Source organism: Culex pipiens, chromosome 2 (genome assembly GCF_016801865.2).
Source record: "Culex pipiens pallens isolate TS chromosome 2, TS_CPP_V2, whole genome shotgun sequence".
Lineage (NCBI taxonomy): Eukaryota > Metazoa > Arthropoda > Insecta > Diptera > Culicidae > Culex > Culex pipiens.
Genome location: NC_068938.1, coordinates 186,537,067 through 186,553,498, shown reverse-complemented (window position 1 = coordinate 186,553,498; position 16,432 = coordinate 186,537,067). Strand labels below are relative to the sequence as shown.

The window sequence follows — 16,432 nt, the reverse complement described above, 5'->3', positions numbered from 1 at the left end:
AAAATTGAAGTTCAATATATTCGCTTTAAAATAAAAAAGTTATAACAGATTTAAAAAGTACTTAAAATTTTTCCTCATAACGACATGTTCCACGATCTTTTGAGTTCCACGATGAGTTGAGTTGAGTAACGAAAGATGGCAGACATTTTAAAGCTATTGTTGTGCAAAACACGATTTAAATTGTTTGAAAATCTTTGAGAAATATTTAAAGATATGATTTTGTTTCAAATATGAGCAGATCTTTGAAGATGCTCAGTTATGGAATTTTGACGAAGAACTTCGTCTTAGGACGAACAATGAAATGACTTTGAGTTACAGTTTATTGAAAAACGCCATTTTCAGCAAAATTAAACTTGGAAAGTTGCTTGCTAACTTATACATGAGCTATTTATTGAAATAGTCAAAAACACTTTATGCAAGCTGCCAAAGTTCAAAGTCAACTGCCATTTTGGCCTTTAATAGAAATGGGTTGAGAAAGGGTATATTTAACCTATTTTCTGTAAAATTTGTGCCATTCTTTAAACATGGTTATCAAAATAATAATAAATGCTTTAATCACGATCCACTTTAAATCAAAATCAACTTATTTCGCATTTTATCCTTCAGCTGCTGTAGTTGCTGGTTCCACTTTTAATAAGGTTGTATCTTGAGTCTGATTTCTGCGTGCAATAACAAATTCGTTGATAAAGTTACAGCTGACATTTTTCTGCTTCCAGCCTGGTGTCTCTATTTTCTCTGCGTGCAGCCATCCATACGCAACGGTATCATTCGTCTTTTGTTTACAGCCGACCAGACTGAACGATCGATGGTTCTGGCCCAGACTAAAGTTTTCATCGCTCCATTCGCTCGGTTCCCCCCGTTGTCGTCCAGTCCAGACGCTTAGCGGAGGTAGTTGGCCAGTCGATGGATCCGGCTGTTGGCAACGCAGAGTTACATTGAGGAGGATTGATTCTGACGAGGACACGAACATTTCTACGACGGATTCGGGCTGGAAGTGCCACTCGTCGAACGTGTTGAACGGGCTGTGTCCGAAGTTGTCCGGAATCCAATGGATTACTCGGCCGTAGAATTGTTTGGCTTGGAAGGGTTCAAATGGTGTATAGCTCCCGTTTCTAACTTCACCGGCCACGCGATGGGATAGCAGCAGAAGGTTGATTAGGGTAAAGAAATCCATTTCAACTGAGAAGAGGTCATTTGAGAGAAATCTTTTATAGCGGACATGGACAAATTGTAGTGAAGCGAAATCGACACAATAAGTCGTCAAAATGATAATTTTCGTTAATGGATTTATTTTCATCAATTTTCATTTTTGAATAATTTCCTGTTGAGTGCCATTTTCTATCCAATTATTTAGTATTTTTTCGATTAATCTCTTCTACCGTCATCTGGAGCGAATTTGGACTTTCATTCATTCTGGCATATTTACAACCCAATAGGACAATTCACGCCAATTTTACTATAAAACCGGTAGAGTCTTCCCTCAGTCGTGCGTTGTGAGTTGTGGACTGTCTGCTTCTCTAATGAAAGTTCGGGTGAACATTAGCCATTAGTTAACTTCAACACTTTTTCGTTTGACACTTTTTAAGTTTGTACCCCGTTGGTTGGTCAAAGTCAAACTAAAAAGTGACGAACTGTCACTTCACGGCGCTCACGTACACTATCAGAACAAACGTAGTGTGTGTGAACTCCGTGTAAAAGGGGTATCAAACAAAAAAGTGATCCCGTTAGTTTGACTACAGTTGGTGTCAAACCGTCGGGGTTTGAGTGTATATCATTAGTGACGTGATGGGAGCAAGGGCGTCTACACGAAGTATCCCTTTATCCGCTAGACATTTCCGGGGTGTACTGTAGGATTTCGAAACGTTCTCAAAGTTAGTTCTGGTGTGGTTCTCCTTTTAGGACATACCCATAGGGACTCTCACGCCAAATTTCAGCTCATTTCGTTGAAAAACTGGCTTGCCTAAAGCGGGCTAAAGTTTATACGGGAAATACCATGGACATTTTTTTTTTTGTTTAATCGCTCATACAGGTCTGGGAAAAACACGCAGCAAATTCTAACATGGCCAGATATAAAAGAAATTGTCTAGATGATAACTTTCTCGAAGAGACCTGGTCGATTCGTTCCCCCTCATCGGGCTCAACGGCAATACATACAAGGTCGTCGGAATCAACGGTTATCCCCTGAATACGCAGTACCAACTATTGGGCAACAAATCACTCAAATTTGACTAAAATGAGACAGCAGAACTTGAATTTGTGATTAAAAACAAAAAGTGTGATTTCCCGACCAATAAATAAAATTGTAAATTTCGGGACTAAAGGGAATTAAAAAAGTCTGATTAGTTTTTTTGTGGATGAAAAAAAAATAACTTTATACATTGTCACCCAATAGTTAAAAATCAATTTGAAGTACAACCAATGTCACCGTCTTCCTGTGGGCCAATCTTTATGCTCAATTTTCTGTAATAGTTTAAAAATAGTTGAACTTTTAGAAAACTTTTGCGAGTTTTGCGTATGACATTGAACGCTGACTTCGTTTCACCGTGAACCAATAATGGAGTTTTGACGTTGGTCGGCCATTCTGGTTAGCGCCAGTTTTCCTGCTTACGTGAAAACCGGCTTGGTTTTTGCTTTGTCACGTTTAAGTTGGCCGCCGAGGTGTCAAAGCACTGCTGACTGTGACGGGCCAAAAATAGGAAAATATCTTCTCCTCGGTTGAGGAAAACAAGAAAACCACACAAAAATGACGCGTGAATATGGCTTTAAAAACAACAATCAAAGATGTGAAGAAATGAAAATGAACAATTTTTGATAATAAATAAGTTTATTCCTGACACCGAAATAACAGCACAATTGTTTTCGCACTTAAAACGACCGATCATCAAATATCTTTTTTCTTGAGAATCTTAAGATGGTACCTTAGCAGTAATGCACAATAATACACGCATATAAACACTAACTCTATGACAGACTTTAGTTTTTGGCGCGCTTTCAACGCAAGAAGATACAAAACTGAGCAATGTTTCGAAATTTGGCGCTTGAGCAAACCGGACGGTCTAAAACCGATGCTGATCAACGGTTTGGACCTTCATTTCCTCCGGGTAGATCAGCGGAACCTCGGCGGGAAGCTCTCTCCGGAAGACGTACTTGTAGATCAGGGGCATAATCAGCCCGGCCAGTGGCGGTGCCACGAAGTAGATCTAATTTCGAGGAAAGACAGATTGGCATCAAATTGTTTGAGAATTCAGTTGATCGTTCAACTCACCCACAATCCCTTGTAACTTCCGTTCCAAACGGCCGGCGCAAACGTTCTGGCCGTGTTCATGCTGGCCCCGGTGTACGGCCCTGCGGCGATCGAGAGTCCGGCCACGATCAGGGCAAACTTGATGGAGGTCGAGTCGGTGTTTTTGGCGTTCCGCGGATCCCACAGGCCGCAACAGTTCCAGATGAGAATGGTCGTAATGAAGAACTCCACCCCAAACGCTTCCCACGTGCTGAGATCTGCGTGCGGGGCTGTTACGCAGGACCCGTTGCCCTCGTCCAGGGCTGCCGTGAATACTTTGTAAGGTGATACGGCCATCAGCAAGCCGTAACCGCAGATTGCACCGGCGAATTGAGCAATAATGTACAGGATGAGCATCTAAAATAGAGAAATATTCAAATTCACTAGACCCAAAACCAAACCATCAAACCCCTTACCGGAAACGTAACCAAATCGTAGATAAAGGCCGCAATCGACACGCTCGGGTTGATGTGGGCCCCGGAAACGACCCCGAAGGTGTGAATCACCATCATGACGGTAAAGCCGAACCCGATTCCGCCGGACACGTTGGTTGGCGTGTTGCCAAATCCGGCCACGCAGCACATACACCCTAGGAACATGAGCATACCGGTGCCGAGGAACTCCGCCAGCACGATGGAGACCACATCTCGAGCGCTGTGACCGGTTCCTAAGATGAGAAGACGAGAATACCGTATGGTGAGATTATGGGAAAACGCCCGAAGGTAGACAAGCACAGGAGCACACTGAGTGGTGAGAAGTGATGATCTACCTCCCAAGTAGTCTAAAAGTTCGTTCCAAGTCTTTGTAAAAGTAGCTCAGTTGTAATCACAAGAATATAAGCAAAACTCAAACAATATTTGCACAACAAACCGGCATCAATATTTATCTTTTGACGACCTGCACGTGTGGCAAGCTAAACTAGTATTAGTGGTACAATGTTGGTGGAAACTGCGACTGCGTTGAAATCACCATTATGGTCGCCATAAAACAATCTCACATGCACCGTTATGGCAGTAGCTCAGCGAAGACACCTGAACGTCAATTTTGGTACTAACGGTGAGCGCGCGTGGACATCGTGGAAATGCTTTCCAAATCACGTGCATGATTTTAAAGTAATGGATATTAATTTTTAACTAAATTTAACAATAATGAGAATGAAAATTTAAACAATACGAACAGTAAATTATCGCTCCACAACAACAACAAAACTCTAAATATTCCTTATCAGTTCAAGTTAATGTTGTTTTTTTTTCGATGTGTTTCAAATTGCATTTCAAACTGTTTTGCTTTCAAAATTATCGAAAAGAGAATTGTGCAGAATGAATCAGTAGTTCCGTAAGCTAGAGAGACCGTGGGTCCAAAAATTATACACCTCTAGTTATTTCTAAATAACAAATAGAATTCAACGATGTCGAAAAATTTTAACGTAAAATAGTTTTGCTACAATATAGCGGAATTTGATGAACTCTACCTTTAATGCCAATTGTATGAAAATTGACCTAATCTCACCTCACCTAGAGGAGGTGACATTAGGTCAAATGATACTAAAATTATGCTGAAACAAAAGTTGAAAAATACTTTTTTTTTACAAAATGCCGTAATTTTTCGAAAATATATTATATATTTTAAATTTAAGTGTTTTCCAAAATAAATCTAATGAAGCGAAAAAAGCGTAAAACTTTCGCTTCGCATATTTCAAAAATCTGTTTGTTTACGCCCTCCCCATGAATCAAAAATGCAAAGAAAAATTTTTGGTTGGTGTTGCGGCACATAATAAAGAAATTTGAGCAATTATGTTTTTCCCAACTCTACAGTTAAAATAATGTTAAATGATATTTCGACCAAAATTTTACAAAAAACTGTATTTTTTTCAAAAAACTAAATTTCAGTATTTTTGGAAAATGCACAGCATTTGAAACCAAACAGAAAATGCATGCAAACGTGACCTACAATAAAAACAAAAAAAAATCCACCTGCATTCGGCGGGACTGGCACGCGCTAATTTGATTTTGATGTTTTTAGCAAACCATCCAAACGAAAACAAGTCAAATAAAGAATGATAATCAACACCATCAGCCAAAGAATTGTTGATTTTGTTTGTTTGTGGAACTACAAATTTAACAGAATTCTGATGATGCGAGAATGTTCAATATGCAACAACCAAAAAAAATCGTAATAAAACAAACAGTAAAAAATCATGGTAGCATCTAATTCCAGCGTGCCTCTAATGTTGGCAGGTCAGAACTTTGACATTCAATTAAAGCTAATTAAAAGCGTTTTCAACTGAACTCGAGTGATAAATAGCTCAATAAGAAGTGAGCAAGCAAGTTTCTATCAAAAGTTTTACAAAATTAGTTGTTTAAATAGTGAAAATCGGCAAATTGGATGGAGTTAGGAGCGAGTGCTTAACCTGCCAAACATACGACAATTTCCCCTAATATTACATCTGGAAATCGGTACATCTTATATTTTTTTACATTAAAATGTGTAAATTTACCACTTTTCCAATGTTCTGACACTTTTTCAGTCCAAATTTAGGTGTTGTTACATTATTAAAGTGCTATTTTTAACCTTAAAAATTACACACTAACTAATTTCACTCATAGCAATGCAGTTTTTCTATTCCTTAAACAAACACATGCATGAATTAATGTTCACTGGTTTCTGCCTTTTGTATGCTTCTTGTTTATTTAGATTGTAAAAATAATGACTATTTTAGTCGTCAGGTGTCATTTCCACATTTTTCACACAATCTTGCCCGTAATTTGCACTGCACAGCTCTGTTTGTCACCAATAATCACCCCCAGCCAATGTGGAGTACTTCACGATCTTCCAGACGTTTACCTCTATAATTCACACACTCAGCTTGAGTAGCAAAACCCACCTTTGGAATCCCCGTCATCCAGAACACTCTGGTTTACACTATTGTTCCCACTCAACCGATCTTGTCCCAACTTGTAGCCCACAGTGGACTTGAACAAATTCCAACCCGTTCCGCGAGCCATGACCGACCGCACATTTGCAGCAACGCAATCGAACTAAAACTCGATCGATAATACGGCCACCTCGGGTAGTTAAGCACAATTTGCGTCCAAAGCTCAACGTCAAACATTTGACAAGTGGTGATAGCGGGCGGCTTCCATTAGAGCCACTCATTATCGATAACAGAGTCAGTATCCTCCCCCCTCAGCCAATCTCTCACCCAGCCATTCAAACAGTTAGTCAGCCTTCTGTCTCGAGGGGGGGCAAATCATTGGGCTAACATGTTCAGATCGCACTCACATGTAAACAGCACTTGTAATTTTTGCAACGATTCATGATAAAAAGCGGCCCGGAATATGGACTTTCTGAGAGGTTTCTCGTGGGAAAATTTGTGACTGATTGTGTGCACATGTGGAATCTAGAAAAGAATGTCTTTGTTGATAGATTGATAGAAATCTGTATGACGTTTACGGTGAATAATGAAAACTTGAATAACTTAAAAATCGTGAGCTTTTATTGAAATGTTATCATTACAGAGCGTAAGCTTCTGTGACTCTAAACAAATATTTTTTCACAATTGAAATTTAAAAAGATTTATTTAACAATTTTGTTTTACCCCCTGATTTTTGAAGAGATTTTGAAGTACAAGATAGACATGCCAAACAAATCAATGTTTTTTTTATTTTACCTTCACAATAAACTATAACAGTGAGTTTCAAAAAGTCGTAAGAGCCACCGTGACCTCCCACATCATATTCGATTTTCTCCAAATTGTAACAAAATTTTATTTATCTTTTGTTTGGGGCACTTGAAAGACGTGTAGATGAACAATCTTAAACATTTTTGAAATTGTTTTTTCGTAAGTGATCGAATACCGATGCAAAAAAGGCTTTGTTTACCATTGGCTATAAAGTCTTTTTGAAAACTAATCCGAGATTTATATATTGGATTTTTGCTTTTATTGACTGAAAATCTAAACTTTTAAAATAATAAAAATATTCATGAATTTGTAAAAACTGAATAAATTAATAGGACTGATGATTTTTCACCCCAAAAAAATCTGAAAAATATACAAAACTGTTCTTTTAACACCTAAACTCCAAGCTCGAGTAATAGGGGGAATTTGTACAGTATAGCCCATTTTTGTACTGAAAAAGTGGTGCCATTCTTAAATGTAATTAACAATCTGATTTGTTTTGTATTATGGTGTTAGTTTAGTATGTTTTAAAGATATCGTCATGATAGTTTTTTGCAGTTCGCCAAAACTGTGTACAGGCGGTCTACAATTATCGATGTATTTTTGGAACAATATTTACCGCCCAATCAAAGAAATTTGTAAATTTTGAGAAAATTGACAATTTGAGTGAAAAATGCCCTTTTTGGTTATTATTTTGTGTGATTCTGTCAAAGTAAATCAATAACTTAAAACCGTTGTCGACGGCTCAAAAGCGTGCCCAGCGGGCCACAGTATGTAAAAAAAGTATTTACACCCCTTGGGCACTATGCACATTTTGTGATGAAACATGTAAAAAATTTAAAGTTTGACAGGAACCTAGTACTACGTTTTGTTCAAAAACTCATGCCAAACATTTTGCTACAAAAAGCTCATGAAAAGATGATTTCTATAAAAAGTTATATAACAAATACTATTACGAAAATAAAAAAGGTGCAAAAAAAGTTTGTACACCTTTCGAAAAATTAACATAAATAATGTTATTTGTTGACAAATCACCATAAATCCAGTCTCCCAACTCCAAATAGGCATCCTTGACTGATTAAAAAAATTATTTGGATTGAATATAAAGTTTACTAACTACTTAGTATAAAAGTTTATATTACTCTGGAAATTCTACGTAAAACTTATCTAAACATAATTCAACTAAATGTCAATATATTACCATAGAATTGCTAAATAAACATTTTGGAGTGGGTATATCACCGTTTTGGGGGTATTTGTATCGATAGAATCGATTTTTCGTTGGAATTTCGTACCAACCCGGAATTACGTCGTCGGAAAATCCGCCGGCATCTGAACCGGTCCACAATTCACAAGTCAACCTATGTGGCATCAGAAAGGGCATAAAATTTTCGATCTTTTGATACCCATACATCCAAGTTTTCTATAAAACCCACGTTTTTAGAAGGAGTAGAAAGAGGTTTGGGTGCTCTCCCCATTCAATTCTTCGGATTCCTAGGTTCGAGCAGAAACTTGCAATAGAGACCACAAAAGACCCGGGGGTTAATGTGGATGGTTTGATTTTGATTTTTTTGACTGTATGGAAATTAATAATTATAATTATGATTGTATTAGATAAATTTTGGGATTTTTTTTTTAATTTTCGTTAGCTGAGTTTATGATTCAGCTTTTTATTGAGAACATTGAGCAATTCTCTACCAAAACCGGAAATGGATTTTATTTGTATTTTTTGATTTGGCTCAAACTTTGTGGGGGCCTTCCCTATGACCAAAGAAGCCATTTTGCATCATTAGTTTGTCCATATAAATTTCCATACAAATTTGGCAGCTGTTCATACAAAAATGGTACGTAAATATTCGAAAATCTGTAACTTTTGAAGGAATTTTTTGATCAATTTGGTGTCTTCGGCAAAGTTGTAGGTATTGTTAAGGACTATTTAGAAAAAAATAGGTACACGGAAAAAAAAATTCCCGATTTTTTATTAACTTTTTTTTCACAAAAACTCAAATTCCCAAAATACGTATTTTTTGATTTTCGAGATTTTTTGATATGTTTTAGGGGACAAAAATCCGCAACTTTTGAGCTATAGAGAAACATGGTCAAAAAATCTGGCGCCGAGTTATGATTTTTTGAAAAACTGGTGATTTTTGGAAAAAATCGAAATTTCATACATAAAATTTTTTTGACCTCATTTTTTTATGCAAAATTGAATTTGCAATCGAAAAGTACTTCACAGATTTTTTGATAAAGGGCTCCGTTTTCAAGATATAGCCACCGAAAGTTTGATTTCAGCGAAATATTTGCAGTTTTTCGATTTTAAAAAATAGTGACAATGAGTGACCATTTCTAAAAATATTTTTTTTTTAAAGTTCAGAAAATTTGCTATAAAATTGTCTAAGAGACATTGAAGATTGGACCTCTGGTTGCTGAGATACAGCGGCTTAAAGAAAAAGAAACACGAAAATTGAAGTTTTCTAAGTCTCACCCAAACAGCCCACCATTTTCTAATGACGATATCTCAGCAATTAATGGTCCGATTTTCAATGTTAAAACAATCTTTTCGAAAAAAATATTTTGAATATTTTTAAATCAAGACTAACATTTTTAATGGGCATAATATTCAAAGTTTGGCCCTTTTAAAATGTTAGTCTTGATTTAATTTTTTTCAAAATATTTTTTTCGAAAAGATCGGAAAATTTCACGAATGTTTCATGTATTAACATTGAAAATCGGACCATTGATTGCTGAGATATCGTCATTAGAAAATGGTGGGCTGTTTGGGTGAGACTTAGAAAACTTCAATTTTCGTGTTTCTTTTTCTTTAAGCCGCTGTATCTCAGCAACCAGAGGTCCAATCTTCAATGTCTCTTAGACAATTTTATAGCAAATTTTCTGAACTTTTCAAAAAAAAATATTTTTAGAAATGGTCACTCATGGTCACTATTTTTAAAAATTGAAAAACTGCAAATATTTCGCTGAAATCAAACTTTCGGTGGCTATATCTTGAAAACGGAGCCCTTTATCAAAAAATCTGTAAAGTACTTTTCGATTGCAAATTCAATTTTGCATTAAAAAATGAGGTCAAAAAAAATTATGTGTGAAATTTAGATTTTTTCCAAAAATCACCAGTTTTTCAAAAAATCATAACTCGGCGCCAGATTTTTTGACCATGTTTCTCTATAGCTCAAAAGTTGCGGATTTTTGTCCCCTATAACATATCAAAAAATCTCGAAAATCAAAAAATACGTATTTTGGGAATTTGAGTTTTTGTGAAAAAAAAGTTAATAAAAAAATCGGGAATTTTTTTTTCCGTGTACCTATTTTTTTCTAAATAGTCCTTAACAATACCTACAACTTTGTCGATGACACCAAATTGATCAAAAAATTCACTCAAAAGTTACAGATTTTCGAATATTTACGTACCATTTTTGTATGAACAGCTGCCAAATTTGTATGGACATTTATATGGACAAACTAATGATGCAAAATGGCTTTTTTGGTCATAGGGAAGGCCCCCACAAAGTTTGAGCCAAATCAAAAAATACAAAAAATAAAAATGGTCGAAATCGGCCGGTTTTGTAGAGAATTGCTCCATTGAAATTCAATTTTCTAAAATAACTTCAAACCGATGCACATCCTAAACGTCAAATTCATCAAAAGTACACAGAAAAAAATAATTATGGTAATATTAATCAGGGAATTATGACATATTTTGTGTCAAAAAAAGTTTAATATTGCATCAGGAACTAATTAATTTTCATCAGTTTTTGGTAAATTTTCATCAGGTTCACATTTTTACACATTTTATGAAATTTATTGAATTTTTTTTTGAAGAGGTTATTTTCAACCTTTTTTACAGTGTAGAATAAGTTGAACAAGTGTAATGAAATTTCGTTTGCTAACCAAAGTTTCAGCATCACTGAAATTTTAGTATTTTCAATAAAGTTTAGGCAAAAAAAAAATATTTTGAAGACAAAAATGTGTGGTGCCCTGGAGTAACCATGGGCGATAGAAGGTTGATTTCATATCTGTTTTATTTTCCACGGACAATTTTACATAAGAACCAATGCATATCTTAAACTAATCCAAACCATTGAGCATGAAAATGAGCATGAGCATGGTTGACTGCCAATGAGCTGCTACTCCGTTATTGGCAGATCAGCTGAAGTTAAACAATGAATCAAAAATGATCAGTGGGAGCCAACCATCCGTTCACTGTTTAACCTCTGAAGATCCCTACTTTATTAGTCAATACCGGCGCCCTCCCAAGAAGCCTGCAGTTCAACGAAAGGGAGGAATGTTAGTCCGATAGTTGAAGTTGCAGACTCATCAAGCACACAGTTTTTCGCTATATACTTGTTGATACCGCTTGAGACCGTTGAATCCACAGCATCTCCTTCAAGCATCACGTGATTATTATTTTTTTGGGTTAGTAGGATAAGGTATTGGTTTTTCGATGCCTCCCGAGCTACGATGCTATGGGGAGGACTTTCATAACAGACCCGTCGGCGAGCCTTCCGAGCAACGATGCTATGGCAAGGTCTTTTTGGTTAACACACAAAGTCACTGACACACAATTATTTTGTTCCACTATTAACTCGACGATCCAAAATGTCAGTGCGTCTTTCGATCACTATATAGAAATCATAAAAAATAAATAAAATAAAATCGTATTCAAAAAATTATACACAATTTACCCGACGCCGTGCCTTCCGATCAACGATGATATAGGAAGGGCTTTGAAAATCACAAAACAATTAATTAAGATCACAAAAAATCACACCTAAGCACTCAAAAAAATTAACCTGCATAATCACGATTTCGCGTCCCCACTTCCAGCGCACTAATCAAATTAAACTAATCCAAACCATTGCCGAGAAACAGCCCTTCAAAAATAAAATTGTCTAAATTGGGAAGGTGTAATTTCAGAAGGTTGACCTTTTTTATGGTGAAAATTTACCTCAATTTCGACTGAAAAAGTGACATTACACCAGAAAAGTGATAACATTACACATATAACCATGAGTTTGTTGCTGTGATAAGATTGTCCGTAATGTCATTTTTGCAAGGACTTCGGATAACCGAGTCTGAACTGTAAAATAAGTCATTGAATCCCACGTTTATCCGATTTGGTGAGAATTTCCATGATTGATTTTACCTCTCTCAAGATCTTAAATGCATTAATTAAAATAAAACGCTAATAGAATGTCACATAAAACATTTTAATCCGTGTAATCCACTGCGTTGACTACGGCTTAGAATAAATTTCCCATTTCTACACGTCCTTTCATCCGACGCACCGGTTAACCTCTCTCTATCTCCATAATCGCTCCATAAACTGTTCAGTACATGTACAGTATCTTCCGTGTGTACATTTCAAGCTCGATAGCGCCAACTCAGTATCAATTGACTCCGTCAAATTTGGCACGCGATGTCGGAGTTTGTCCTCCGAAATCCAAAATTGAAATCAATTAGTTTCTTTGTTATCAGAGTTCGTGTGTCGTCGCCGTCGGTGTCAATTAGTCTGTCTTTTTTTCGCGACGTTCTTTTTTGGCACCAGACCAAAACAAATCGGGCCATCGATCAACAGCTCCGTACACACCCCCCGAAACCCGATCATGACCTGACCTTGACCCGGCTGATCGCCGCAGGGCTTACCTAGGACGTTCGGCGGTTTAGGTTGGCCACCAACGAACCCGTTGTGACCCGGGAATGCCATGCCAGGATCCTTACTCCTGGCACCACCTTTCTGATCTTCATCGGCCGAACTCATCTTTCGCGATTTTTTGCTCGATTTGGGTTCAGCGATCGGGATTTTTCGAACTCAAAATAACCGGTCTTCAAACGCGCCCTTAATAAAACACGATTACACGATACACATTATGCACAACGGACACGTACATGCACAAACACAACAAAAAAAAGTTAAAAATGTCTGCTGAAAAAGCAGAAATGCGCAATGTTCCGCGACCGCTTTGCGCGCCAACCGAGGGCAGACTGCCAACCGGCTACGACTCCGACGACGACACTGGCCAGCTTTGCCTAAGCTCACCGTGTGGATTGAATTTGTATAGTTGGGTTGAGAGATGAGCCGGATTTGAATGCATAGTTGTCCTATTTACTCTTCTATTTTCTTTTTTAGTTTTCTTGTTACGAAAAAATTAAATTCTGATATTATAATTTTGAAAAAAAAAATCTGTTATTTCATTTTTTTTTTTATTTATCAATATACATAATTTATCAAAACATGGTGTCCAAAAGTTTGGACAGCTATTTCACAAAAGAGGGATAACTTCAAAATAACCAATCCAAAAACAAACTGTACTTTTTTAATGTAACTTTTAAGGATTTTATTTCAAAAATTATATAATTCATTAAAGTTCTTAAATGTACTTAAGACCAACAAGCATTTAATGTCAAAGTTTTCATAAATTATTCTCTCCCGTACAATGTACACTGTACACGTGCTCTGCAGGAAGAGAGAGATTTTCTCCCCCTTGATGATCAAGCAAAAGATTTTTCACGTTCTAGGTATTGCGGAAGAATTTGCTCGAGCTGGTGAAGCCAAAAGTGGCTGAAATTTTGTAGGGTTAAGGGTAATCATGGAACTTGTTCAGCCTGTTATTTGAGAAATTTCGCGATCGTAAGAATAATGATCAAATTACATCAATATTCTCTTTTACATCGTTGTTTTTTATGTTCTCTTCAAATTTATATTTTTGATTGCATTGATAAATTTAGCATTCAATGTGAGGTGTGCAACATTCTTAAGCTTAGAAGCTGTCTACAATTTATATATTTTTTTATTATGGCAAATCTTTTTGAACAAGAATGACAATTTGATTTATAATTTAAAATTACATACTTGACAGTGATTCTTTAGAGCTTAGTAACGCTTTTTTTCCGAGATTTTCAATTTTGCGTTTTTTTTATTTGGATGAAACTTTGTCCGTGCATTCCCTGTAGCACAAGAATAAAATTTCGTAAGCTAGTCATACAAAATGGGTATTTGAATATATATTCCAAAATCTGTATCATGTGAATGGATTTTCTGATCGATTTGGTGTCTTCGGCAAAGTTGTAAATTATTACAACGGAATAAATCCATTCATTTGAAATTTAAACAGTAAAAGTTGAGGTTTTTTTTTATCCTAGAAGAGTTCAGGATAGTACAAATCTGGTACGAAAGATGTGTATGTAAAAAAACATTTGATTTTGAAATAATTAAAAATGATGTCAAAATAAATTTCCAAAACTATTGCAATCGAAAATGACTAAATTTTCTATAAAATGCATTATCAATAAGCTCTTTTTTCGCCTTATCTTGGAAACTATTGGTTCTATTTTCAACGTTAAAAACGAAACTATTTTAAATGTTCTGCTCTAACTATAAAAAATAATAAATAAATTTTAGATTCAAGATTTACTTTTTTTGAAAGGGCTGAAATCACTTATTTTGGATATTTTCAAATGTTGGTCTTTTCATTTAAATTTCAAATTTATTTCAATTAAGAGCAATAAAATCACAAAAGTTTCACTTTTTAACTTTGAAAATAGAACCAATAGTTTCTAAGATAAAGCGAGTTGAAAAAACAGAGCTGATGGATGACACTGAGAAAAACTCACTTTGCATTCACTCTACAAATTTGTAGAGTCATTTTCGATTGGAAATTTTAAATTCCATCTAAAAATATTGTTTTAGTTTGTATGTTGTGTTTTTTGTCAGTTGAAAAAAACGGGATTTTTTATGGTGTATCTTTTTTTTCTGAAAGTCCTCATAATGGAGCAGTTTTTGCTTTTCTACAATGTATTTCTTATGGAGCGAACTGTCAAAAACTGCTCGACTGCGGGTGCTCCATTACCAACAACTTTGCCGAGGACACCAAATCGATCAGAAAATCACTTCTCAGGAGATAGATTTTAAAATATTCACTTGCCCAATTTGTATGATCAGTCCTTAAAATAGTATTGATCCTTCTTTGAAAATTTTTCGAATAACTTTTTCGGTTTTTTTTTCATTTTCAACGTTTCGATCGTTGTATGATTTTAGTTAATTTTCCAAAAAAATATATCTCGCTAAAATAAGATCATATAGAACTGTTGAAACTATGGTTGTTTTTTTTAATAGTTTTAAAATAAGAATAATAAATATATAAAATATCAATAAATTATTTCGTTGATCTTCAATCACAACATTTCATTTGATTCAATCTGTTCTATCAAAAAAGTCCTTACAAGGTTTTTATTTTATTTTGAAAAGCGTTAAATATTTGTTAGTTCTCTAAGCACTTATGAACGATTTTCTTTCAAATGTATTCAAAGGTTTTAAGCACTCATAAACGATTTTCTTTTAAGTGCATTAATTTTTCAATGTACATTGTATACAATATTTAAAGCATTCCAAATAATACAATTTTGGCAGGAATTTGAAATTGAGTTTGAATTGAATAATAGTAGTTTATGCAACAAGTTGCAAAAAGAACATTTTTTCAGCACGAGTCGTACATTTATCCAACGAGGTTTACCGTAATGAACAGCTGTTCTTTTGTTCTGGCTTTGTTTTGGTGCCGTAAATGACAGCTCTTTTTTATTCTGGTGCCGTAATTGACAGCTGATGATGGCTGAGGTTGAGCTGCCTGTAGTGAGATATAGATGTCACCCCCCCCCTGGTTTAGTAAACGGACCGTTCAAAACACACAAAAAATACTTAAAACGTTACTTCTAGAAACTAGTGTTGAAAACTTTTTAGACCCCATCACAGTACTGAAAAATAGAACTTTTCAGCCCTGGTTTTGAAAGTTATGAATTTCCCATTTTGTTATTTTTGGTAGGGAAAAGTAGGCCGTTTCATTTTTCCAGAAGGGCAGGAAAAATTGACAGTTTCACAGCGGAATTGCGAAAACATACCTACTTTTTGTGATTCGACCTGGTGTTTTTTTTCGTTTAAATTAAATCGCTATAAAGATTTCTTGAAGGTTTTTTTTTATTTTTTTTTTTCTCTTGCCAAATCTATTGTCAGAATATCCAATTACATCAAAATGAACTATAGTACACATCATAGTTGAAAGGAACTCCAAAACTCTAAAAGGTTGTAAGAATTGTAAACTTAAATTGAATTGAATTTATTTAAAATTATTGAAACGTTTTAACCACAATTTGATTCAATTAGTTCATCAAAATCAGCTTAAAGTCCGGGTTAAAAAAAAGCCATTAGATTCATTGATTCATCTCAAGTTGGAAAGATTTCTAGGTCTGGATTGAACGCATACAAACCTTTGCTATCAAACTTTCAGATATGAAAAATCCCCAATTTCCGACCATCTGCTAGCTTCAAATGCAGCTCATCAATCTTGCCGTTCGATTTGTTTTCAAAACCGCAACCTCACTTCAAAACAAATCACGTCCAACTGATTGACCTTAAACCCTTTCGCGGCGTTCGCACGTCACCCATCGATATTGGCCATTCATAC

At 35.6% G+C, this 16,432-nt stretch overlaps 1 protein-coding gene and 1 long non-coding RNA gene across 3 annotated transcripts; one reads left to right on the top strand and one right to left on the bottom strand.

The window, feature by feature from the left end:
* Window positions 1–333: 333 nt before the first annotated feature.
* Window positions 334–2,912, top strand: LOC120419309 (uncharacterized). Its single transcript, XR_005605693.2, has 2 exons — window positions 334–1,160; window positions 2,030–2,912. It is a non-coding gene; the product is annotated as an uncharacterized LOC120419309 (long non-coding RNA).
* Window positions 2,806–12,974, bottom strand: LOC120419306 (aquaporin AQPAn.G-like). Of its 2 annotated transcripts, none has more exons than XM_039581974.2 (4): window positions 12,621–12,974; window positions 3,700–3,950; window positions 3,266–3,640; window positions 2,806–3,200 (listed from the first exon to the last, which is right to left on the bottom strand). In XM_039581974.2, the coding sequence occupies exons 1-4, from the start codon at window positions 12,733–12,735 to the stop codon at window positions 3,057–3,059; spliced, it is 885 nt and encodes a 294-aa protein (XP_039437908.1). In that variant the 5' UTR covers window positions 12,736–12,974; the 3' UTR covers window positions 2,806–3,056. The 2 variants fall into 2 exon arrangements, with proteins under 2 accessions (XP_039437908.1, XP_039437907.1); XM_039581973.2 differs by lacking the exon at window positions 12,621–12,974 and adding an exon at window positions 6,168–6,327.
* Window positions 12,975–16,432: the final 3,458 nt, after the last annotated feature.